Source organism: Zonotrichia leucophrys, chromosome 2, assembly GCF_028769735.1.
Source record: "Zonotrichia leucophrys gambelii isolate GWCS_2022_RI chromosome 2, RI_Zleu_2.0, whole genome shotgun sequence".
In the NCBI taxonomy this organism is placed as follows: Eukaryota; Metazoa; Chordata; class Aves; order Passeriformes; family Passerellidae; genus Zonotrichia; species Zonotrichia leucophrys.
In genome coordinates this window covers 65,313,648-65,341,128 of record NC_088171.1, presented here as the reverse complement: position 1 = coordinate 65,341,128, position 27,481 = coordinate 65,313,648, and the positions used below count along the sequence as shown (strand labels likewise).

The window sequence follows — 27,481 nt, the reverse complement described above, 5'->3', positions numbered from 1 at the left end:
GTAATGGCATGATATCTCCAAACATGGGCAAAATCATCATATTTCTTTCCTTCTCCACCTTCTGAAAAACAAGCTAACTGCATTAAGCCTTAACTTTCTGAAACCGCCCCCAAAACACACTGAATGTGAGGCACTCATCCGCAATAAATAGCATAGCTCAAGTAGCTAGTATGGAACTGAATAAAAGGTCTGCAAGAAAGCATTGCCAACAGATCTGCCTAATGGGATTGCAAGTAACTATTTGATGTTGGTATAATAGCATGACACTATTAGCAAATCACACTATCAAACAGCATGTGTATATGCATTAAAACTGCAATAAGAACTGAGTGAAAGAAGACTACAGTATTCTGCCATTTAATTAGAAACAACATCAGAAAACAGTATATGTGTTATTAGTAGTGTAGTTATATTGTTAGTTATTGCATTACAAAGTGCTCTGTTTACACAATGTAGAATAGGGGTTTATGACCCACTCAACTCTTTTATGAGATTTGAAGGTCTCTGCCCTTTAGTACTCCAGATCAAGAAAAAAGTCTTTCCAGTGTTTTGACATTAATGACATGACAATGTTACAAATGGCAGCTGTAAAGCACTCATTCTCATTTCTAGTCATTCCTTGTGGGTGGAAGAGAAGGGAAGGAATAGGACTGCAAAATGTTGGGAAGGAACTCAAATAGCTATGATGTCATTGACAACTGATGACATAAAATTCTACCTGGCCTGGGGTCATATGTAGTTGACTGTGTGATACTCTGACCTCAACAAATAGACAGGGTTTTATCCTCCAGCAACTAACCCACCAGTTCTCTGCACCTTACTGCCTGCACTAACACCCACACCTTGTCCCTGCTCCTGCAGAAAGATGCAAACTGCCTTTGCTGTTTTAGGGTAGGAGGAGAGAGGTGTTACTTTACGAGCTGCCACCTCTCCCATCCTCTCCTCTGCAGGAGCAGCCATCACCTCACTTCCATGTGCTGAGCACCGGAGCAGAGAAATGCTTGCCCGTTCAGGCTGTTCTGCTGTTCAAACAGCTGTTCCCTGTTTCCTTCAAGGAAAGTGAAGCAGGAGGGATGGAAAAGTCACAAAAGCTGGATCTGCCAGTAGGATTAGCTAGATTTAGAAAACTTGGTAAATGAAGCCAGCTGGCTGTAGTCTTCAAACACAAGCCAGAAATATCCTAAGCTCTGCAGCCCTCCTGACTGTCTCTTCTGTACTGTATGTTGGAATCTAGGAGCTGGTGGGATGTCCTTGCCAAGTGCGTAATGCCTGGTGACGCATCTGCAAATCAGAAACAGGAAAGAAAGGACTGTGATCCTTTGGATCCAGCCTCTTGCCCTTGGAAAGCCTGAATCTGAAATCTAAGCATGAAGCTGGACTTTCATTTTCAAAAAAGGCTTCTCCTTCCAAAGCGTCTGGATGATACTGGTTATTCTTGGCTGCAAATGTATTCTAAATGCAAATCTATCATGGCCTTCAACTGCAAGGGCTGAAAGTATGTAATGTGGCCTGGAATAGGATTTAGTTCACTTATCCCTTAGGTGGCCTCAGTGATGATGTTTCTACCTAAGAGTTCTAACTAGCTTAGCATGTATCAGAAAAAAATGTCATTTTAAAAGCAGGGTTCACCTAATCTTAGGTATCTTCCTTGGATTAATCTAAGTCTTGCCTCTATACTGATTATGAAAGCCTAGACAGTGAAACTGAGTGAAAGATGCCTGTGCTAATGGCACTTGTTTGCATAGAGGAATGGCAAGATAGAATCTAATTCAGAAAAGAGAGTAACTTTCCCAAAAATGGGTAAAGCTGTAATCCAAAGCTGTAAATGTGAAGATTACATCTTGGCTGTAGCCTGGTTTGGAGAGGCATCATTGATCTTGAAGTTCTATACAAAAATTATGCTTTTGGGCATGAAAAGAAAGACTTCACATTTGACAGAGCTGAGCAGGAGGCACTGAGAAGCAGCAGAAGGGAGCAGCTCCATAAGGGAAAATAAACCCAGAGTCACCAAAACAGGCAGAGGCAGCAGCCTCACCTATGAGAGGTAAAGCACAGCAGCACACGAGCCAAGCAGGTCTGGTGACAGTCACCAGGTTTAGTCAGGAGTCCAGACCATCAGACAAGTCCATGGGTGATGAGGCAGGCATGAGACTAAGCAGGACATGAAGTCAGCAGTCTGGATGTGGATCAGTGAGGAATGTAGCCAGCCACAGGCATAGTTGAAGCCTTGCTCAGCAAATGGGCAGTGGCCACAGTGTAAGTGTAACTCCAAAATCAGGGAGAAAGCAGATTTTGAGGCTTCTTGCTTCTCTCTCAAGAAGCTCCAAAGCTGGTCAAGGCCTCTTAAACCACTCTCTCCAACATTTGTACCACGTCAAAGAGACTGATTTGAGCCACAGCCAAGTAAACTCTGTGCAAAGAGTGCACACAGAACTGTTGGTACCTGGCTTTCATCTAGGCTCCATCACCTTGGATTAAGAACTGAGGAACCCCTACCTCCCTCCCTCCCATTGTATACCAGGGGAGCTGAGCACCTGGATGAACTCTAAGAGAGAAGAATAATTTCTGCCCAGTAAATTGCAAGAGAAGGCTTTAGGTACTGCCATAAAAGGGGATTTGCCCATCACAGACAGCACATGGCACTTTTCTGCGGGCATGATCTGATAGAATGGGGCCCAAGACTCGCCCTCTCTTGGTGCCTCTAGCAACAGCATGCCAGTCTGACAGCATAGGCTGACAGTGCAGTTTCAGGGTGCCACTCTGGGATGCAGGCATCCACCTTTGCACCACAGTGCAACTCTCAGGTCCCTGCTGGGAGTTTGGCTTCAGCTCTCACATGACTTCTGACTCAATAAAATACTTTCTAATTTCCTGTGAGAGAGCTGTGCATCCATTTATATCCTATAACCTTGTACCTTATATCCTTTCATACCAGCAGGGCACACCAACTTAAAATTAACTATTTAATTAAAATTAAAATTAACTGTGTTAATTATTTTGAAGATTCTGCTACATTCCTGGAAGTTGCTTGCTAGGCCATTTGGTAAGATACACTTCACATATTTAATTTAATTGAACAAAACCCTCTTGCAGGTTTATCTTAACTATCCATTGTACCTATAAATAAGTTACAGACAGACGTATATTAGGTATGCTTTTATTGGTTGCAACATTCATGTAATTTACTTGGTTAATTCACATTCATCAGGAGAATGAATAAAACATGGAAAGTAAAAAAATATAGAAATAAAAATATAGTACATACTGCCAGGGATAACAAGTTTGTATAGACACATAGGCCATGATCGCTCAAAAGATTTCAGGAAATCATTCTTCTTGATAATGTTTAATAAAGTACTCTCAGGTATAGTTTTAATTCCACATTTTTCTGTTACTCTATGTTTCCACAATATTTATTTCACTGTGCTTCATTTTTTGCTCATTTATTTTAATTCAGTCAGTGCTGATTCATTCTAGATGTTTCATTTAATCACTGCTGACTCTTCATTGCTACTTTCCTTCTGCTTTTACATATTAAATTGGGTCCAGTGTTTTATAAAAACATATTGCTGCAGAATCCTCAGATCCTAATCCAGAATGATTCCACTCTGGATATCCCTCTATCCACCAAAATGTGTGATTAATCCATCCAATATGTTAACATATTTTCAAAGTTACGATAGCTTCCAGGTCCCTTTATCTATCACTAGTGATATCACTAGTTCTTAGACTGACATCAATATCAGAAGAATTAGTATCATCAAATGTGCATTCTTAATAAAATGTCCCTACCTTTAAATAACATTAAGAAACTGATCAACATCAACCTTTTCCTCATCCTTTTTAGAATCCTTTTCCTACTTCCTATTCTGGCATATCCCCATAATTGAGAATTCCAGAACAACCTATGCCTTTGGACATAGAGAAATAAGCAAGCTTCACCTAAAATGTACAAAAAATGCTAGTTAGGTGTATTGTGCACACTTTTAAACCAAATTCCACAAACCAGCAGAACGAACATGCACATAAATGTGGATATCCTTTCACATGGGTCCTCTTGTTTGCAACCCTTGGGCCTGTGGTTGAATATGATGTATCCATGTACTTTGCTTCAGATTACTGAAGTCCATCATGACAGATTTCAACAGCATTGCTTTAGAGACGTGGAGCAATCCATATGCATGTGCTTCTGTGTTTATGTGGGAGACACAAGCCTATAAATCTTTCTTCATAAATGACAAATTATGTCCTCTCCACATGTTCCACTCTCTGCCTCTCCTGCAACTCATACTCCATTTCCCAAATCTAATCCTCCAAATGTTGTCCTTTCACCTTCTTTTAAATGCAACTGATAAAGTGAAGTGGCATTAAACCACACCAAAAGATTTTTTTTCCTGGTAAACATTCAGTTGAACCCACTGCCTGGTTTGTCTTTAAGGAAGAATATTCACAGCCTAATAATGTTTCTTTAGCACAAAAGGAGTATCATGTGCTAGATGAATCAAAATGTACCCGAACTCATCTTTTTAAAGCTTCCATTTAGCCAAAAATATATTTCTGCATGCATTATCCACAGGCAGATATTTCATGTCATGGTGAGCCCTCTCCACAGAAGCATGAAGGAGAACTGAGTAAGATCCCATATGTTTCTCTGGCGGAAAGAAGTAGCAAGGAAGAAGAATCATATTCAATCAGCAATAGCAGGACTGCAATTAAAATATTTTTATAGGGATTTTACAAGGTGGTTAAAAATTTGGTCTGAGAAACAAGGTTTTCCTCAGAAAAGCCTTTGAGATTTCTGATGTAAACTAGCATCCCCCTTGTGGCTCTTTCAGTGTTATTTGAAGTTGCTTTTGATTCTATGCATCAGGAACACAGCCTTTCTACATCTAGACATCTGCAAGAAACATTTCAGCACTTCACTTGTACTAAGATAAAAATCATTGTGTTTCAAAGATTTGCCATTTTGAGGTCAAAATGTACTCTGCAAATTAGGGTTTCTAGGTGAAGACCCTATTGAGTCAAAAATGACCATGGTACTTGTGTCACCAATGAGTTATTTTAGTAAAGGCTGATTGGTAAAAGTGGGGGAAAAATCTAAATGAGTATTGCATGTTTTCTCCAATTAATTTTTAGGAAGATGCTATTTCACCTCTGAAATTTTTCCAATTTTTTTTTCTAAGTAACACAACTCTTTAAAAAAATCAAAACTATAACTCTTCAAAACATAAAGGTAGTTCTTGGCAAACAAAAATTACTACTAACATTTTTATTAAAATATGTGGAAAAGTATCTTAAAGGAAAAAATGGAAGATGTAATCACCCATCATATTTTCAGTAATTTTAAGGAGTATTTAAAAATTGTGACCAGCTATAGATCTAACTAAACATATTGAAATTATATGTTAAAAATGCCTCTGAACTTGTAATACAAAAATTTACATATTTTACTTTCCCTTCTCCCAAAGACATACTTGTGTTGCATTTTAAGGTATTTTTCTCTTCATAAGCAACTTTTTCCTTTTCTAACAAATACCAGACTAGACATTGCCGCAATGAGCCAATTGGAGTGTAAGCCTATGAGGAACAATGAAAATAGAATTAAAGAATTTAACAAAATTACTTATTTCCCTTCCTCATGCTGTTGCAGTGGCTTCTTAAATTGAGCTTTTAGACACTGGTCTCAAATCTATTTGCAGAGTAAGCAGGTTCCTTAATGTGTACTGTAATGTCATTCCATTGCTCCAAGACCTTCAAGAGGATACCTCCTAATTTTCCTGGAAAACTATCTCCTAAACGTATGTCCCAGAGACTGAGCTGGTTCATGTAGAGCAGCTGAAGCTAGAGATACTGGTGGGTTGTCTGTGATGGACCCAAGAGTCACAATGGGCATACATTGACAGCTTTACTAAAAAATGTATGGCGAGTCATTCTTGAAATAAAGACTGCTGTGGATTAGGAAAAGAGTGTGTACAGTTATATTCATGGCAGGCATAAACATTCACTGTCACTCTGTGGATACCAGAATGTCATCAGCTATACTTTTCAGTTCTAGAATTGATCTTAGGTTTTTATTGCAAAATGTTTTAATACTTATTAGCCTACTCTGAAATGTTTTCAATGTTTACTTAAAATTTCCAGTCATTCTTGAAAACTCCTTTTGGTAATATACACAAAGGGTAGATAATGATGGTTGTCAAAGTAATACATAATGATTACTCCAAGAAACATTTTCTAGCATCCACCTACCTGCAGTCAAAATGAATACAAGCCAGATCCCAATATTTTGACCCAAAAGGTAAAAATGATTTATAAACAAATATATAGAAAAGCTTACTCTTATTCTCTGTTTACGAAAAATGTATATGTATTTTGGTGTTGGGATTTTTTTCAGATATATTTCTGTGCTGGGATCGAGCTGAAATTCATGGGTGCCCTTTCACTGACTTCAACTACAGCTAGGTCATGCCAGTTTTAAAAGACAAATCTTTTACATGGTTGTTTTATGAGATGACTTTTACAATAATAACTTCCTGTATAGATAAATCTTCCTTAAGTGTAAATTTGAAGATGCAGCACACAAAATTTTCCATAGCAGAAATTTTCCATTCTCTTTTATCTTCATTACTATTCTCTATTACAAGGGAGGAATGGTTTACAGCCTACTTGCAATGTTTACTTTAGCTTAATCTAAATAGTTGACCCCATTAAATCAATTTCAACTCCTGCCCTTTGCTTTTACTTCAAATTCAAATGCTACGTTAGCAATGAGCAACCTCCCCCCCCCCAGAAAAATCTATTTAAAAACAGAAAATAAGTAAGTTAGACCAGAAATATCCTCTACCTAAAGCAGCACAGATTTACTTGTTTAGTAAACTACATAATACTGCAGATTGAAAAATAGAGCATGACAGCTTTTGTTAACTCATACTAATTATATGCTATCATACCTAACACCTTAGTCAGATCTTAGGCATCTGAAAGCTACTGATTGACAAGTCTCATTTGAAACTCTAAAAAACTTTTAAAATAAAGAATAATAGTTAGTAGGTTGCAGAATATGCTCTTAGTCACTATCAGTCATGTTCTCTACTCCCAGTGGGAGAATACAGTTCATTGTTAGTTATTTGAAGTGTGATGCTCTACAAAAGCCCTGAGACAAAGTCTCTTATGCTAAATAATGTCTCAACAGCAAGAAACATTTAGGTTTTAGGCTCCTAGGCTCTTACAGGGTCCCACATGGTAGTTAATGTTTATAGGCCCACATTGTGGGTAAGGATCGGCTTTCAAGCAGAAATTCTCTTTCCAAGTGGAGGAGAAAGTACTTGTGGACGGTCCTCATGATTTCAATGATCAGCCACATCCCAACTAGCATTTGTGATAATCTTTATCTACTCAGATACAGAGAGTTTAGTTGGATATATTTAACGAGGTTCTTCTCTTTGTGATTTGTAATTTATAGGCTCAGTGCCCAAAGCAATCAACTGCCACTCATAATTACATTTCACATATAAAACACCTACATTTAAGGGACATTATCAAAGCTATAAGGTCCAGAGCTAAATACCTAGGCAATGCCCAAATGAAGGTTGCCTCTTCAACATTAATTGTCTCCTTATGGATTATAGTGGGGCTTCTAATTGCATGATGACAGCAATTTTTTACTATCCTACCATTTGCTTCATCAGTGCATGGAGTGGGCAGTGCTCACTTAATGAGCCAGTATTAAATATTTTGCTTTCTCCTCCTTGAATGCATGGCCCCAAGCCATTTAAATCCTGCTCAGAATATACTTTCCTCATGGGTTTTTCATTGGTGCTTCACTAAAGTATATGAATACTTTACAATATTAATAGAATTATATGTTCACAAAATCCCTACTGAATGAAAATTATGTTTCTCCCTGCTCCACAACTAAGAAATTAAGACATAAAGTGATCAAGAGTAAAAAAAAAAAGTAGCTGTTAATTTTAAACGCTCAAGACGAGACAACAAGAAATTGAGTTTTGGAATAGTTTGCATCTTGTCAAGAATAATAATCATATCATGTGTTCCACTGATATCTGGAAATATCAGCTTCCATTGATATCTGCAGATTAACTGACCACTTAAATACTTCCACTCCTCAGGTATCACAGCCTCAAAAACTGCATTCAGGAAAAGAGAGACTGCAGCTATTGAGCTATTGAAAAGTTGGGAAAAATATTGTTTTAGTGGTGTAACTAGGAACTTAGAACAAGCAATCTGTGGCAACAACAGATCTGTAATCTGTGTCTTTGGGACACAAAAGAAAGCAATCTTTTCTTGGTATCATTCTGTCCAGCCCTTAAATTCTGTATCATGTAGAATATAAGGCAAGGACCTTACAGCAAACAGCCTGTTCTACTACCTGCTACAGATCATCTCTTCTATTGAGTGATTTTCTTTCTCTTTTCTTTTCTAGTCTTTATTATTATTATTATTCTTTTTCCACCTCCTTCTTCCCCTTTCTATTTCTCTCTGCTATTCTCATCTTCATTTATTTCTTCTTACCAGCTCGTCGGGCAACTCTTCTCACAGTGCCCACTCTGGTGACAGCAACTTCTGAGGATGACATAGACCGGAGACCCATCAGAAGGCTCCGGTCTAAGAGTGACACCCCTTACTTGGAAGAAGCTCGGATCTGCTTCAACCTTGATAATGGTAAGACCACACCTTCCCTAAACAGCATATGATGTTAATTAAAGTCTTCTTTTTGAGATGCAGATGGACCAGATGGTACCTCCTCGTTCACAAGCGATGTGGTGGTTCACCAGACATCCAAAGATGCCAAGGCTGTCTAACTACAAGCACCTGCATATGTATGAACAGGAATCATTTTCAAAATTCTCCTGCAAGTGCTAACTAAATTTTTTTTTCTGTTTTAGCCAGGGTGAGCTAGTGAGATCGCACCAAAATAGAATTGATTTGCAAACAAAATATAGCTTAACCATTCCAGGCATAGAAACATGAAAGTTCTTGAGAACATTTATGGAGGGATTACAGCTAACAGCAGACTTGAGCTAAACCCAGTGTTACAGTCAATGCAGCACAACCCAAAACCTCAATAGGACTAATTGGCAAACATGGAACAGAAAATTCTTGACTCTGCAGGAATGAATAAGAGAGCTGTCCTTCAAAATTCAGACTAACTGGTGTTATTATCACTGCCTTCAGAATTTGTGAGATCCAACATTCCTTCCTTGGTCTTTCTTTCTCATTGAAGCTGACCAATACAAAAGATATTGGAAGTACTGACAGTTTAGTGACTTCAAGCAGAGTGGGTTTTGGCATTTTTTCTAAAAAGCCCTGAATTAAATGACATGAGCTAGTACACTCTTATGCACATATTTTAACTGTCTAGCGTATACTTTACTTTTAGTAAAGTATTACTTTTGTGCCACCCACTTTTTTTTTAATAGCATTTTTAAATTATTTATATTACACTAACCAACCGAAATTGGAGCCCTAATGTGGCAGGCAGCCTATAAACCACAGGGTAAGAACGTCTACATAAAGAGCTGATTACTAAACAGAGAAACAGAGATTCCACAAAACACCAAGCCCAGTTTGCAGCGGAAGAAGGGAGTCCCTGGTTTTTGCAGAGGGTCACATTTTTCTCAAAGACCTGCCGAAGCCCTTAGGAAGGCGAGCTCCGGGCTTTGAGGCTGGTCAGTTTCAAACGTTGAGTGCAGGCTCCTCAGTCCCCCTGGCATTTAAACTGCCAAGGTGTGGCACGCCATCCCGCTTTACGCCATGGGTTTGCCCAAGGAGCGAGGGTAAGGAGGTGAAGGCATGCACCGTTAGACATCCCACCAAGTCCCAATGAAGCGGTGCTGTGAGTTCCGGAGGCCCTGGGCCAGAAGTGAGCATTCGGGGCTCCGGGCTTGCTGCGGGGTGGCACCTCTGCCGGCCAGGCCCATCGGCGGCGTTCGGCACCTCAGCCGGGACCTCCCCTGGGGGCGGGAAAGGCGCCCGGCCGGACCGTGCCCGGGGCGGGGGCCGGCAGCGCCGGGGCCGGGAACAGCGCTCCGTGCCCCGCAGCGGAGGCGGGCGGGACTCGGCAGGGGCAGCGGGCAGGGCCGCCGCGGCCGCTCCCGTCCGCAGATCCTTGACGGGTTTTCCCTGTGTCTCCCCCTCCCTCCCTGCGCTCCTTTCTCCCTTTCCCTCTCTCCTTCCCCGTCCTCCCCTCCCCCTCCCGCGCCTCTCTCCCTCCTCCCTTCCCCTGTCTCCCCCTCCGCCCCCTCCTCGCCCGGCCGCCCCGCGCCGCCGCTCGCCCTCGCCAGCTCGCCGGGCCACGCTGCTCACCGTGCCCACATTAATGGCGGCATCTTCCGAGGAGGACATCGACCGCAGACCCATCCGCCGCGTCCGCTCCAAGAGCGACACCCCCTACCTCGCCGAGGCCCGCATCTCCTTAAACCTCGACACAGGTGAGAGGCGGCCCGGCCCGGCGCGACCGGCGGCGGGGGAAGCAGGGAGGGAAGGGGCCGCCCCCGCCCTCCACCCCTGCCCGCGGGCTCCCCGGGCGCCGCCGCCCGGCCCTGCCCCGCTGCCCGCGCCTTCGCACCTCGCCGGCCTCCCCTGGCCCTGGCCCGCACACCGGCTCCCCCTGCCCCGCGCCTCCCTCCTGGGTGAGCCGGGACCGGCTGCCCTGCTCCTTTCAGCCCCTCGAAGCTTCCCCTGTCCCAGAGCGCCGCCCTGTCGCCCTGCACAGTGTGGTGGCGCATCCCCTCAAGGCTTCGGCACTGTCCCTCCTCGCCAGGTGCTGGCATCCCTCCTGGACATGCTGCCCTTGGTGTTTTGCAAGTCTCTACCTGGCTTGCTCTTTGCCTTCTTCCCCTGATGGGTTTATGCCTCAGAAGTGCAAGGAAACTTGCACCTGCGTTGTCCACTTAGTTTCATGAGGTCCCCGGTTGTCTCAGCATTGCCTTTTGGGACTCTCAATGGGTTTACAGCCTGATGGTTCCTACCAACACACCTCCAGCTCCCTGCATTCACCTCCTTCTGCCTATTATTGGGACGAACCTCCTGCAGTTCTCCACCTGACCTTTCCTTCCCCTTTCTCCACTACTGTGCCTTCCTCTTTGCCACCTCTTCCTCATGACTCCCTTGAGATTTAAGCTGTCCCCTTCAATTCATCCTGTACATGATGAAACTATCCTGTTTCTTTTCTACTAGGCCTCTTTTTTTTCCCTCCTTTCTTGACCTTTCCTTATGAGCTCTATCAACAGCAAACTAACGACACCAGAGGTTACTTGCTCTCAAAAACAAAAGAAAGTTCTTCCTGCTGGTTCTCTGCACCAAACCAGACTTCCTCTGTTTGGGAAGGGGGACAGCATGAGGGAGGATCTGTAGCCAGCAGTACTGCAGCCTCCCTTCATGTCCCAGCAGTAGCACACAAAATGACCCAACTGTGTAACATTCTTTGATGCTGAGCCTGTGAGCTCACTGCCAGCTGTAAAGGGAAGAGAGCTGCCTTGGAGTTGCTGCTTGCCCTGCTGCAGTCTCTCCCATCCCTCCTCCCCCTTTCAGCTGGCAGAAAGTTGGAGATGGCAGAGATGCATTTTCTTTTCCATTTGGGGATGGAACAGATTCCCCTCCCCCCTCCTGTTATCCCTGCTGCAATTACACCCTTGGTAATGGCTGATGCGCAGTTTGGTTTTGCCACTGGCAGAACAGTTGGTCACATTGTATGGCGTGTCATTATTTCTCTCTGATCACAACTTCTAAAAAATTGCCAAACCATGGGTAAGTTGGGTGGCATTCCAGGGCACAGGCTGGAAGACTGTGCCAAGTGCCAGGTTTCAGCTCTATAAAGAACTGAAAGTGAAAACAGAAAGAGCATTGCTGTGAGGTGTAAATAAAAAAAGGCTGTGTATGGTTATTTGACTGCTGAAATAACACTGTGCTGACTGGTGTTCTCTCAGGTAATGTTATGACATGTAGTTATAAATAGATAAACCAGCTAAGAGCAAGGCACCTTCAGGTCACCTGGTGCCTCGCATCTCTATGCTGAGCTAGACATGCTGTCTTTGCTGCAAGTCCCAGAGGAAGTGCAAGTCTCAAGGTACCTCTTTCCTGCAATCCACCAAATAATTTGGTAATTACACTTAACTTGTTTCTGTTCCTCCCCTCCCCCTGGCTCTCTATAATTTGGGTCTTTACTTGCAAACCTGGGAATGGAATTCCTTAAAAAAGAAATAATTAAAAGAAACTGTACTGGTGTATCAAGAAATATAAATGAAAAATGTTGTAAGTAGTGCAAGTGTGTGTTTTCATTAATCCATCTGGCAGTGAGTAGTAAAAAAAATAAAATTGCTTAGCAACCAGTATTGAGTGAGAGAGCCAAAAAGCAAGTGAAACATGCCGCTGATACCCGCTTCATTTCTGAGCTGTTGGGTTTACTCTTCTGTTTGCTCAGAAAGCACAAACCAAGCTTCCTGGGTATGAGAACTCTCTAGTCTGAGGACAAAGCCACTAGAAAATGTGTTTGGCCACTTTTGCTCATACTCGATCATGCCGTGCAGCTCGGGCTTTCCTTTTGAAACTTACTTTGTTTGTCAGGTGCAGTGTTCTTGCCCTTATTTTTATGGCTCTGTGTATGGGGAGGGGTGCGAAGCACCCTGTTTCCAAGCCGACCGGGTTTCCATGTGCAGTCTCGTGGCTGGTGTCCCTGCACTGTGCCACAGAGGGTCCGGGTCGCCCTCGGTGTCGCGGCGCCCTGGGCGGAGGGGCCCGACCTCCTGCGCGGGGCGCTGTCCGCCGCCCCCGGTGCTGAAGCCGCGCCGCCGGGGGTGGAGAGCGCCTGTCCCGCCTTGCCTCCTTATCCCTGTCTGTCCGTGGGCTGGCAGCGCATGTGTGTGCGCAGGGGTGTGTGTATCTCTTTGCCTGGGCAGGGGGAAGGTGGTAGGAAGGAAGTAAAGCTGTTTCTTCAGCCCACGGATGCAGTTGAAACTGAAGTGATGCTCGGGGCGCAGGAAGGAACCTCTTCCTTGCGTGCTCATTGCTTGCTTTCCATTTAGTGCATTCCATATCTGCACTTGCTATTCAACCACTGCTTACAGAGCTATTTTTCCTACAACTGTTACAAGTCAAGCTGCATTCCCCAGTCACTGTCTTCTGTCAGGACACGGTCAAAGTTCGGCTGCAGCATGCAGGATCTGCTTTGCAGCATTGGAACTTCAAATCCACTTTTATTAAAGAACCATAACCATAAAGATACAGTGAATACTGCTCTTCTCCACCCTTAATTGCAACCATTAGTTAAGAACTATCAGGTTTTTATCTACTTCAGCTGTGAGTTATAATTATACCATTACTGCTGTTATCTGTATTGTTGAACAACTGAGATTGCAAACACAGAGTCAATTATACAGTTTGGTTGTACCATGTATTTGGTCTGGGTCTTTAAAAAACACAATTTGCAAATTATTAACAGTGCAGCTTCTATCTCCCCTTGTCTTTCGATTATATTAACAGCTTTGCATAGTTTGATTTTCCAAAACATACCAGTTTATTATGTTTGTTTCTAAATATGGATCAATTAACTCACAATTATTACCTAGCATGAGTTGACAAATGCTGTTCGATTAGTTGTGCCTGGTATGGTTTCTTGTCTGGTGTTCCCAAACTGATTAAAATACCCCGTTGTTTTCCAAACCCAGGGTTATTCTCTCTATTATTATACATATGCAAATCCTATTAATCTAAGTTATGTGCTCATATCAAGAGGATAATACTTCCCAAAGGATTAAAATTACCTCTTCTGCCAAAATTAGTGTAGCTACATAATATTGTAAAGCTATAGGCAGCTATAAATTCTTTTTCCATATTTGATACTAAATCAGTTCCTTACAGAAATTAATTTTTTATTTTCTCAACAACTTCCTCCAGTGCAACACTAGAGGAATGTGGAATGTGCTCTCACGTTTGGGTGGTGGTCTTTTGTTTTCTTTATTATGATCAGCAATCTGGCATGTCTCCATCTCTTAACATCCATCTTTGGCTTTTCATACACATCTTCTTAAACGCAGTTTTCAGATTGTCTTTCTGACTTTCTGATGCAGGCATGTAAAGGCTAATCCCAAATTACTTCTGAAAACTTGTTCATCTGTGACAATAGCATAATCACTTTCCTGGTCCTGTGCCAGCTGATCAGTTCAAGTAGTTTTTATCAGTTTTGACCTATTACAGGTTTTGGCTGATTTCTATTCTTCCTGTTGCAAAATACTGTACTTTTTAAATAGCAATGCATGGTAGGTAGCTTTCAAGCTTGATAAATTGGCAGAGGTAATGACTGATAAGGAAATATATTGCTTAAAAGTCACTATGTGATCCAAGCTGTATGAGCTTTTCTCCTCCTTCCCCCTTCACAAAGCTGCTTGGGGAATCCCTGTAAGAATTTTATTGGTGTTTGTTAGGGAAAGGGGGGATTACTGCACTGAATTGATCTGGTCAGGTTCTTTTAGCCTTTCAAGTGTTAGTTGTTATTGAAGCTGTTTCTATATACAGGTACTCTTACTTGTCCAAAAAAGAGTAAGTTTGGTACTGCAATCCTCTGCAAAGCTGATTCTAACAGACTGACTTCTTGTTAAGTGGTGCAAGAATCTGTCCTTGTTTCAGCTCCTCAGTCTTTCAGGGAAGTCACCAAATGTTGGCTTTTCTTTGAGCAAGGCTGATTGTCTACTTATTTTACCTGGGAATAGAAACTCAGGGAGGAAGCAAGCCAATACCTTGGAGAAGGTGTCTGGCCAGAATGACTAGAGTAGCTGTACTAGGGGTCAGCAAAGATTGAGAAAGAATTAGCTTCTGTGCTGTGAAATGGGGAGAGGGGAGATTTTGAATGTGAATGTATTCCTCCCACTCTGATTTCAAAGTGTGTACCAGCGGTGCAACCAAACAGAAGCCAGAGGAGCAGCAGGAGGAGTGCAGAGCTGGCCTCTGAAGAGAGAGGAGAGAAAGGGGAAAGAGGTGGTGATGGGCAGATCTCAATTAGAGATGGTGCAGCCTGTGCAAGCTATGGAGCTCAGCTGGCTCACTCAGCCCTGGAGTGTAGCACAGATTTTTAGTGCACTGAAGTGACTCAGTAATCTCACTGAAGTAGCTGGATCCTCAAGTGATTTAAGTCATTTGTTGACTTCAGCCAGGGATCTCAGCCAGACTGTAGAAATACACATCTCTGCTCCCCTTCAATGATGAAAGATCTGTTTTATCTCTTTGTGGTGTGGAGCCACATGTTGTCTTGGAATGTGTTCTGGGAAAGCAAAGCTGAGAGGGAAAGGGCTTAGTGGCTGTGAATAATTTTGCCATGGGTACAGAAGAAGGGTCCTCGTGTCTAGAAAGGCAAGTGAATTTGGTGCCATTTACTGTTCTTAAGCAGTGACGAATAAATCACACTGGGGAGAGGAAAAAAATCTACGTCAGCCTGTGTTAGTGCTGCTGCAAGCAGAATTAATTCACAGGGTGTAAAGAGGGAGGAGGATCCTGGCAGAAACTGCTGAATGGCTGAGACAAATGTTCGCAAGCTGGGAAATGTTCATGGTCGGCGGTTTCTGTCATGCAGAGCTGGTGGGGAAAAGCCAGGACACAAAGGGTGACTGTTAGTTTTACATGTGGGAATTTGTTCATTCTGGACCAGGCACAAAGTTGAAATCAAAAGTGTCTTACATTTTCAGTGTCCTGGCACCTTCCACGCTCTGTTTGGGCCCTAGGGTTTCTTACAGCCTTCATGGTAGGCTGCCTCACTGTCCTGTTTGTACTGCTGTATCCACTGCATATATAGCTCTAGAGCTATGCAGAACACTTTTCAGGGATCAAAATGATGTATGATTTTGCTTTCTAATGGAAAGATAATGTTATTTGTGTATTAGCCTCATACATGTTGATTTCTCTGGAAGGATATGATATATTTTGCTGCAGTGAAAAAGGAGGAGCTTGTGAACTTAATTTTGTTACTTTGTAAAATAAGAAAGAATATTTATATAGCTCACTGAGGTGGGTAAATTGTAAATAGGTGAAAATAAAGTGAAATTACTTGACTGGATTTTCTGCAGGAAATCTCCATCCCATTAATGTTTAATTTTCTCTAAATCCCATAATTTTATTTTAAAGTCTGTTTTGAAGTTTCTGAGTTTGCCCCTGGTCATCCTTACAAATGATTTAACACAGTTAATCATCTCTGCAGTCATTTGAAATGTTATCACATTTGGAGTTGAGTTATTTCTTCCGTGTTTATTCAGTATATGTTTCAATATATTTGTAATAAAATACTCGGCAGGGTTTCATGATATATGAATAAATGCTCCCTAAAACTATATAGAAATTTCAACAACTTTGGATTTATGGACCTCACAGATTAGAAACAATGTGGAAAGGTTAATCGGAAGAGCATAATAGTGTTTTTAAAATATTTTTAAATTATGGTGGCTTTAGGATTTCAGGTAGAAAAGATTGGTCTCAACAGAACAGGGGAGAGAGAAATAGGCAGTAGTAGGCTTTCTAATATGTGTGGGAGGTTTTATTTCTTTTTGGAGAAAGATTAGTAAAAATGCATGCCTGGAAAATTTCCACTTTTTGCTCTGCTCTAATCACTCCCTCAGATTATTGTCATGGAGATCCTGTCATACTTAGGAACCGAAATCACAGGTTTTGGCAAAGCATTTCTTAATACCTTTACAGAGGGGCCTAGAGAACTGGCCTCCTTTGCCATCAGATGTTGCCTTAAAAAACCTTGTGCCTGCACTTTCACTGACTGATGACTGATAGTCTTAATGCTGCTTAATTTGGAGTATAGCCGGAGATCAGATGTGTGCCTGTCATTCATTTCCTGGCGATTTTCCAGCCCTGGGAGCATGAGTACACGTACCAGGAAGAATGAGCATCCAAGCTGAAAGCCACCTTTCATGTGACAAGGATAGGCCATTTGAGATAGCCTGCCCTTCCCTGGGCTAAGTGCAGGGGCTGAAAGCACCTCTGTATCAGCAGGCAGTTTGGAGGGGAAGAGGTCTTATCAGCAGCTGAGGTTTTGACTCTTGTACTTGACTTTGGAGACTTAAGACTGTGACCTTCACTGTGTGCCTGATAGGAATGAGTTTACATGTTCCCCAGTTCTTGTTGAAGGGGAGATATATCCCTGCTTCACCAGCTGTCATCTAACAGGAATTTTTGATGCAGACTTGAATGAACAAATATGACTGAGGACAGTTTGAAGGGAAGGGCGAAGTTAGTTGCCCTTGGAACTGGCAAGAGTGAAATGATAGAAGATGCATTTCTCTGAATGCTGGAGATATTCTCATGTTATGATGTTCTTGTGGCACTGCACATATGCATCACCTTTCTGTGTCAGGGGACAGCTGATACACGTGGAGTCAATGGCATCGACATTGCTGTGCAACAGCTGTGACAGGAGATGGAAGGAAGGAAGGAAGGTATGTGCTCACTTTGGGATCAGAATATGCAGAGCTGATGCCTTGTAAAACTCTCTGCAGTATGTGTGACTTAAGGCTGCTGTAGTGCTTTGTTATTAATCCGGTCCTTCAGCAAAATTGATGTTGCAGAATTTGCCTGGATAAGAAGCTATCTCTATATTTGTGTTTTGCTTGATGAGGTTTTTAGGTTAACACAACCAAGTATATTCCTGCAAGCTGGGATGATGCAAAATAATTTTATTTTTTTGTTTCATCAGGAACCATAATTTTCTTCTGGGAACTAGGTCTTTAAGGAAATTGCATTTTTCCAAAGCTTCAAAACTGACAGCCCTGTTCAGAATTATTAGCTGTAAAATCTAGTAAAAAGAAAAGGCCTAATCCTCAGTAACAGGTATAATTAGCTTTAATACTTAATTACTCTGAGTCAACTAATTGGTTTCATTGGGACTACTCAGAGTAATTCTCAGAGCTAGGCATGCAAGTGTCTTCAGAATCAATCTTAAAGTTGTTTGTAAGTTTTTGCAATGTGACAAAAGTCATTAGTCCAAAAAGAATGTCTTGGGCTGTCTGTTTTCAAATATAAAATGTCAATGTTAATGAAATATTATGTTATTAGAAGTTATTTCTTGTGCTTCTGCTTTAGACCATAAGAGTCAGTATGAAATGTTGTATTTCCACAGTGAAATAAAACTTGGCTGCCTTCATGCTTTCTTGGTGATGAATATTCGTGACAATGTATCTCTTGTGGATAGAGTGCAAAAAATGTCACTTTTAACATTTTAATCATATTAATGTGATGTATTTTACATAGTAATACAACTTCTTGATGTAGTCCACTAAAATGCTTTCTTCATTCAGAATACTATTAGGGTAAAATTATTTATAATCATGCAATAACCATTTTTAATCATGCAATTCTGTTCCCTTCAGTTCTGTTCCCTTCAGTTCTGTTCCCTTCAGTTATAATGCATTATAACTGAAGGGAACAGAATATATATATATTATGCATTGGTGGTCTTATTTTATATTGATATGCTGAAGCCATAGCTGAACCCTCAGTATATGGTCACCGTCCCTAGCTTCCCTTTCATTTGTAGAGACAATGTTCCTGAATATTTAAAATAATTAGTGCCTTTACTGCAAACTCTGTAATAATTTTCTTATCTTGAAATTCCAGTTCAGTGTATAAGAATGTGAAGATGACATCCAAACTAGAATTTAATGAGTAGCAAATTCAGCAAGAAATCAGGGAGGCAGAGTTGAAAAATTAAGTGCTCATGTTTCTTCTGCATTCCAGATTCACTGTGGTTTCATTCTGGTTATGAAATACATAAGACTGGAGAAGCATGTAACAAGAGTTTGCATATACTTGTGATTTTATATACTCTATGAACACATGCCATTTAAACTGTGATTGATATGAACTGCAGTGCATATTTTGGTTAATCAGAACATTCTTGCTATGCATAATTTATGTTGCAATATCATTTTTTACGGACAGTGAATACAGTACTTGGACAGACAGACATCTGGTTAATAGTTTATAAGCAAATTAAATACTTGATGTATTATTAAAATGAAAGAGAAATTTTATCAGGGCTAAATCTAATTCTATGCTAAAATGTTGGAAAGTTGTTGAAAGCCTGATTCGAGCTTGATGCCCCAAATTTGGGACATCAAACAGGTTTGATGTTTTGACTGTGGTACTTGTCTACCTACCAGTGTGTGCTTATTTCTGTTCTATGGTAAAAGGACAAGGAGTCTACTGACAGATTTGATGACTGACTGGGGTGCATGTCCTTGGGAAGAATGTTCCTATGTTCCCTCAGTCAGTCAAGTGTTGCAATGGTGTTAAGCCATCAGAAACAGCATTAAAAGACTCCCTTTAAGCTAGTCCCATTTTGCTACAGCTTTGCAATAAGCAATAGGAATCTCTCTCAGAACAGAAAATATCCCCCCCCACCCAGTTAAGAAGAAATGGGAAATTATTAGTTATATTGCAGTATTACTTGAGAAAGAGATTACTCCCATCTGACATCTGTAATGGTCCTTTGTTTCCCTTGCTGAGATCACAGATAGTGCAGTTTTCATACATCATTTTTTTCTTCAAACACATTTGTTTTCTTGCGCTAGAGAAGTGCTAGAAACAAATGTGGAGACCTTGACAAGGCTGTGCTTGATGCATGAGGCATCTGTAAGGTTTGGAGGAGGATGGCTCTTCCCCATGCCCAGCCTCAGTTGCAGGAGCACATGGGTGTAAAGATCACGTTGTGCAGTGTGCTGGTGAAGAGGTCTGTAGCTGACTGTCTCATGTGAGCTCTCAGCTCCTGGCTTCCCTGGGGTTGTGTTGTTGTTGGCATCTCTCTTTTCCTGTTGTCTTTTCCATTCTCTGGTGTTTATCAGGGCTACGTATGTGGGTAGCTGCAATATGTTGGCCTGCAGCTTCTTGAGGGCTGTGCCTGCTGTCTTGGCAGAGATGCCATACCAGCATTTGGTACGTTGGGAACTATGACTTTAAAAGGTCACCATGCATCTTTAGGAGCTCTGATAAAGAGCTATTAGTCTGCATGGTGCTTCCATGAACCCACTTAAGGCAATCATTCCCCAGAGCAATGATCACTCCTGTTCTCTGCATAGACACTGCTCTTGTGGTTGTGGGTAGAGGTGGAGAGTTAGGAATAAACTGCGTTAAGCTGCTAATGAGTAGTCATTGTTTATATTTAAAGCAGTTTAGCATGTTCATCCATTCATGAAAAATCTAATTTTGTCTTAACACTTTCTTTGTTCATCATCCTTTATTACTTACACTACACATTGGGGCTCTTCTTAGATGTTCTGATGTTTTTCCAAAAATCGTTAAAAGATTTCTTCAAAAATTACTTTTTTCAATATTATTTTTTTTCTCAATGACTTACTAGGTTGAAATAGCAAATAAAAAAATGAAAAGTAAATGATCATTTTAATTTTCTCTGTGTGGAAGAACAGCAAAATCTTTGAAAGCTAATAATAAAAAATTAGCTGGGACTAGCTAATTACATGTAAAATGATAGCCTATAATTATAAGGCAAGAAGAAATCAATGTAAAGCTCGATTTGTAATTTAGTCTTATCTCAAGGCTCAGAAGAACAAACCATTATGTGAGATAAATTTTACAAGATTGCTTCAAATAATATTTTTTGAGCTAATTAGTTGATAAATTTTATTTACTTTTTAAAGAAAACAAGATAGGCATCACTGAATAACCTTGGGGTTTGACCTTGCAAGCTTTCCCCTCTGGAAGCAGTTGATCTAACAGCTTTGTCAATATTAAAGGAGACCCAAGGGGAGAGTGGTAAAAATATTTGGTTGGGAAGTATCATTACACAGACGGAATACAGATTTTTGTTAACATGCTTCATGACATAATAGTAGGAAACCAGGGGAAAGAATCACTAGAATTAAGGCAATGCAGGACATGTCATTAACACGTCAGGCCTTACTGAACTTAACTGCTCGTGGTTAGTGCTGCCCTAGGCAGCACAAACATGATGTTAGCAGGTACTCACTAGAGTGGTTGTACATATACCTAGAGGTGTGTGTCAGCAGCCTGAGGAGCATGCAGGGACCATCTGTTAACCAGCAGGAGTCTAAAAGGCTTAAAGTGGGCAGCAGAGGGATGGCTCTCTGAGTTGTGCAACTTACTCTCTCAATTATGCAAGTCAGTGGCAAGTAGACAGGTCCCAAGCAGTGATTGGTGTTCCTTCCTGCATCATAGCTGTTTCAGGAGATGTTTCTTCCACGGGTTTTGGCAAGGCTTACTGACATTTGTAGCCAATTGTGATTTAAAGAAGCACCTAGTGTTGAGAGGGAGGAAAATGCAGGGCCTGCTTTTTTATCATTTTGGAGATAAATTCCGCTTTTAAATCTCATTCTTCCCTCTGTGGCTAAAATAAAACATTTTATCAGCTATATATCAGTGTGTTTAATAAGGCAGCACTTTGCTTTTATTACCTCCCAATAGAAAGAAAAAGACTGCTATCAGCAAGAGGTAGAGGGATATACTGAGGAAGTGAATGTGGTGACAGTATTAGCCATACATAAAATCCAGAGCTGTTCTAGCAGAACATCATCCAAAGCGTTTGACTGCCATGCAACTTTCTGTTGCTGTATTAGAAAACATTTGGTTCCGTTGGTTCACTTACATGGGACTATGAGATTATGTGTATGTGTGCAGTGAGCTTTAGTGTGCTGCAGTCACTCAAGTACGGCCAATTTCCCTGGTTGAATGGGATGCTGTGGGTGGTTTGCCTGTGGGAACTGGCTGTTTTACCCCTTCTAGGATTTTACACTGAATTTAAGGCAGAATTTGAAAGTGGATTAATCAAGGAAATGTGGGTTGGCTCTTGAAGGTGTTCTTAGTAGTTTATACCAACTTTCATGTTTTGGTTTAGCTGGTTTGCTGTCTTAGAAAAAGATCTAGGACTGTATATAAAGCCCTCATCTGTTTGTTTTATTAGGTGGGACGGATAATATTCCTGCTACTCACAGTGTTAACCCTTAGCATGACCCCATCATTCAGTGAATACAAGAGCATGTTTGTTGTCTTTTCCCTGTCTTCAAACGTGCCCTGAAGACTCCAGGATGAGTAATTTCCAATCTCCGTGTACATCCTTTCAATGGGGAGGAAGCTCAGAAGACCTAGAAAGGATAGAGAAGGAAAGGATTAGGGTGGTGAGGAGGACCTGTATTGTATCTTTCTTCAATCACAGGGGCTTTAATAAGTAAGCTTAATAACTGTATTTGCTAATGATTTTTCCTTTCCAAATTTTGATTGAGACATTTTCTGGGAAGAACAGGTATTTGCAGTGTAAGGGGGAGGATAGCCAAAGTGGTTTCGACCATTCAGATACACTTTTTTCCCTGCAAAGGATTTTTGGACTGAAAAAAGACGTTTCTCTGTGCTAGAATCCAATGTCATGTTTTTTGGTTTTTCTGCCTAGAGGACTGTATTTTTTATATGTAATATCTCACAGTGCTTCCCATAGGACATTACCAAACCAGTTTCTATAAATCTCTGTGCATAGAGTGTTTTATGTGAGACAAAGATATTTTTTCTTGATATGTTTTTTGCACCTTGCTGTCCATCTGCATGGGTATTTATATATATCCTTAGAATTTTTATTCTCATCTGCAACTGAAAACCTTGAGTGCTAATCCCTTTTTTCTGACAAAATCCTCTGATGCTTTTCCCCTAGGAATCCCCTTCCTTATTCTGTGCCATTCTGTGTGGTAAGGGGGATGCTGACTCTGAAGGGTTTATCCTCCCTTCTGAAGTCTGTGTCACAGTCATCTTTCTTTTGAGATTGGAGAACTAACATGTTTGTAACAGAGTTTCTCTGTATTGGTATTCATCCCAATAGAGAATTGATAGAGAAGTGACTACGAAATCCAGTAAAGGTTCCTTTTCAACCCTGTGTGTACTGGCTCAACAGTACCCAGAAACTACATTGGGCCCAGAGCAAAGGATAATGCATACATTTTGTGCACAGAAGTTTCTTATGTCATTGCCATATCTTGTTCCTGCATTTACATGATTTATCCTGTGAGGATTTGTTTTGTGTTTGCTATTACATGCACCTTGCCTTAGAAACCATTTCTGGCATCTTCAAAATTAAATAAAAATTATGTATTTGAAAATTTTTTCAGGCTTCTTTTTCCTCCCTCTCCCCCCAGGAAAAGAATAGAAAATATGAGCGGGTAAGTTTCCTTTTAAAGAAGTTTTCAAGTAACTCACAATGGCTTGAAGACAATTGAAAAGTGTTCTGAAAAGTATGTCTATCTTCCTGTTCTTTTAAATAATGTGTCTATCCTATGGCTCTCTTATATAATAAGATTTTTAGTCCCAGATGGGTAAGGAATAGTTATTTGCAGCTCTGCTTGCTTTTTACACTCTATCAGAATGAGTCTCCCAAAACAACCCTTAAATGGTTGTAGGGTAATTAGGGTTCATTGGTACAGCAGTAGCTAGATTTAATATTTAATTAGTCTCTCTGTAAAGTAGAGCTGCTGCATCATACTTGAAATACTCTTTGATGATATTAATGAAATGTCTTACAGGAACTTTAGCTTGATGATCAGTGTGGTTAGTATTTAAATTTTCTGCAAATTGAGCTTTTATTGCGCAGATAATATAGCTTCTGATAGATCAACATTACAGCATCCTTGTTCAAATAGATACATACTCTATTACAGTTCTGTAGCCATGGAAAAGAACTGCTGCCTCACAAATGGCTTACTGTGACTCTGGAAGGACCCAGCTCAGGAAAACACTGATGCATCAAGATTTGTCATTAATAAACATTAGAAATATGTTCTGAATTCTTCTCTAAGTTGCAGAGGAAAATCTGCTCTCTGGAGACCAGCACAGAATCATAGAATTGTTTCAGTTGGAAGGGACCTTTAAATATCAATTAGTCTAATGCCTCCACAAAGAACAGGGAAATCTTAAACTAGATCAGGTTGCATTCAAGGTAAGATCCAGTCTTACTTTGAATGTTTCGAGGGACAGGGCATCCATCTACCACTTTTCTGGTCAACCTGTTCCAGTGTTTCACCACCCTTATTGTAAAGAATTTCTTCCTTTTATGTAGTCTAAATCAACCATCTTTTAGTATAAAACCATTGCTCCTTGTCCTACCACAACAGGCCCTGCTAAAAAGTCTCTCCCTACCTTTCTTGTAAGCTCTCTTTAGGTACCAAAAGGCTGCCATTAGATCTCCCCATAGCCCTCTCTTCCCCAAGCTGAACAACCCCATCTGTCTCTGCCTTTCCTCATAGGAGAGCCGTTCCATCCCTCTGACTTATTTTGTGGGCCACCTCTGGACACACTCTAAAAGGTCTGTGTCTGTCTTCTATTGAGGACCCCAGAGCTGGATGCAGTATTCCAGGTGGGGTCTCATGAGAGTGGAGTAGAGAGCGAATCACCTTCCTTGACCTGCTGGCCACGCTGCTTTGATGCAGCTCTGGATGCAGTTAGCCTTCTCAGCTGTGAGTGCACATTGCTGGGTAATGCATAGTTTTTCACCCACCTGTACCCCTAGTCCTTCACCCTGCCTCCCCTAGCCTGTATTGATATTTGGGGTTGCCCTCACCCAGGTGCAGCATTTTTCACTGAGCCTTGTTGGACCTCGTAAGGTTCCTGTGAATCCACTTTACAAGCTTGTCCAGGTGCCTAATATTTTCAGCACCTTCTTGCTTTGTCTGTATGTTTCAGAAAACAGTAAACCAGCCCCAGTCTCAGTCTAAGTGTTGGCAGGATGTGGAGTAGAATGGGGCTCTCCTCATACCTTGCTGTTAAGGACTTCTGTGTTGCCTTGGGAAGCACAGACCCTGAGGTGCTGGCACACCTCTTCAGAGCTGTTTGTGATTCTGCAAACATTTGTGCAACATTTGATTGTGGTTAGAGCCATGCTGTGTCCATGCACAGAAGCCTGTAGGGATCAGACATTGGAGAGAAAGGGGAAGACTTCATCACATCAACTCAAATAGTGCTTCCTGCCCTTGCTCATAAATATTCTTCAGAACATCATGCCCCATGAGAAATCACCAAGAAGATATGGAACTTTTGCAATAAGATGACAACACTAGAAGAAGAATTTTCTGGCCTGAAAAGGGTGCTGATATACTTCATTGTGTTTTTCCACTGGTGCACTAGCAAGGTGAAAAAATCACTTTTTAGTGTTCTTCATCTTAGAAGTGCTAGCTAATAATAATTTACTATATTGAAACATCAGTTGATGCTGCAGCATTAGATGGATCCTCTGTTGATACTGGCAAATTATGCACTGAATGAGTTCTGAGGTATTGTTCTGAAGCATTGAGCTCTTGTTCTTTTGTAGTGTCAGTCTCTTAGGGACAGTGTGTTGTTACTGTTGCAGTTCTTAATTGTTGCAGAAAATATTCATACTCATTGGAAAGTCAGCAGAAGAATAGAACAACATGATCTCTGTGGGTCATTGAAACAGTTCCTTGTGGTCTCTTGGTGTTCAGGATGATTACTTCATTGCTGATCAACATCTTTAAAACATTGTGTCTTATGGATTTATGGAGGGGAGCAAAAGAAATGGATGTAACAGCTAGTAGTGATTCTGTTTCATTGGGCAAATCAAGAGCCTGTAGGCTTAAACTTGTATAGCAGTGAAAGCTGGGTTTGGGTTCTCCTAGATCAGGCTTACCAGTGAGTGGTGGTAGTGATGGATTCAGTTTTCACTGCTTCTGTAATTTTTTAGAATAATGTGGCCCAATTGATGTCAAAAAATCCAAAAGCTCCTAGCAAGAAGCTTATTTGAAATACACACAAAGGTGAATTTTTCTCCTGATAGATGGTTGGTTGCTTCAATTTTGGGCTTGGTACTGAATACTTAGAAACTCCATTGTAGCCTTAGTGTGGCAGAGAGCTTACTTTTGTGTATGGTTGCTTTTCACAATGTTATGGAAGAGTGTATCCTGCTCCCTAATTCAACACTGCTCTTCACCTGGTGACCTGCTTGTAGTTTTATTAATTGCATGCTTTCATGGAAGCAGACTAATGTCTTGGGGGTTTTGGCATGGCTACTGTTGGTTTGCTTGGCAGAATTTGATAGAAAATCAGCAGAAAGTATGACAGTCACATTCACATTTGCTTTTTTCTGCTTGGTGCTGTGGATCTGAACTGCAATGGCTACTGGGAAGTGGACTTTATGGGTAGAAGGGCTTGGAGGGATGAGGGAGAAATCTAGCACAAATGGTTTGTCACTGAAGTATTGAAGGGAAAAGCCAGTCTATAAAATATGGAATATCTTCTGTCTTAAGCTCCTTTCACTTTTGAAAACACATTCTAAAAGCTTTTAAGCCTGAATATTAATGCACATCCAAAACAATATTTATTATGAAGAAAATAATAGTGGAGGTCAGAATTCTAGTAGGGTTCCTTTGAAATAGTAATGACTGTCAGATGATGCATTATCTGGCAGTTAACAGAGTAGTAGGGGACCTAGTACTAGAATCTTAAATGCCAAGAAATGAAAAAGCCAAATGTTGTCATCAATACTCAGCACGCTGGTTAGAGATGAAGGTGAAACTGGAGATCCAAGCTTTGTCTTTGTACTCAGAATCTCCTTTTTCACAGAGAGATGAGAGTTAGTGGTGGAATGTGAAGGGTAAGTTAATGTTCTATATAAAGAAGAATAACAGATAGTAAACTTAAGTAATTATGAGTAATAAATAAATTAAAAGATCTATTTTAATTCATGGTTTCTTTTTGTCTGCTTTTAAAATTTTTAATATGCTCCTGCTCTGGTATTCATAAAACAACTTAGGATCTAAATACCCAGAACAGTACTGAGAAGAAGAAAATAATAACCATCTCTAATAATCAGATTTTTATTTATTCATTTATTTTAAATGAAGTTATCTTCATTTAATGCAATAGAAACATTAGAAAAACACCCAAAACCATTTGTGGGGAGAAAGAGAGGGAAGAAAGCTCTCACCTAAAGCTGAGAATATGTGCTGAGGACCTTTGGCTTTTTGCTTTAATACTGCTTAAAAAAAAAAAAAAAAAGAGCTAAAGCATAATTTTTGTATTGCTACTGCACAGACTGGTAATTATATGAATCATCACAAAACTGGTAATCCTCAAAATCTGAGGCTTTATGCTGAGTCCAGAGGTAGCACGCTTCAAGTAGCAGGTAGTGGCTGGAGCAGCCCTGTTTATAGCAATGAGACAAAATGAAGAGGGGCTGCAGAACCAAACTGTGCCTCAAAACCCAGCTCTGTTGTGCTGCTGGCCTGCCTTGGGGAAGGTGGGAGGGAAAGGCACTCAGCAGCATGCCTCCCAGAGCAGAGGGTCACTGCTTCACAGGATGAGAAGACCTGCTTTGCCCATGTGGTCAGTCCTGACCTTGCTGAGCAGTTGTGTTCCTGCTGGGATGTGTGTCCAGCTGGGATAGATGTTTAGTTCAAGGAACACTGAGGTCATTTTTATGTCTCTGTGCCAGCCATGCTCTATTCATGTG

General features: G+C 41.0%; 1 protein-coding gene across 10 annotated transcripts in view; it reads left to right on the top strand.

Moving 5' to 3' along the window:
• Positions 1–27,481, top strand: part of PHACTR1 (phosphatase and actin regulator 1) — a 304,933-nt gene that overhangs the window by 9,034 nt on the left and 268,418 nt on the right. For all 10 annotated transcript variants that reach the window (XM_064705249.1, XM_064705255.1, XM_064705258.1 and 7 more), the window contains 2 exons: positions 8,536–8,682; positions 10,305–10,451. In XM_064705249.1, the coding sequence (XP_064561319.1) occupies positions 8,536–8,682; positions 10,305–10,451 (294 nt within the window). The remainder of the gene's footprint in view (positions 1–8,535; positions 8,683–10,304; positions 10,452–27,481) is intronic.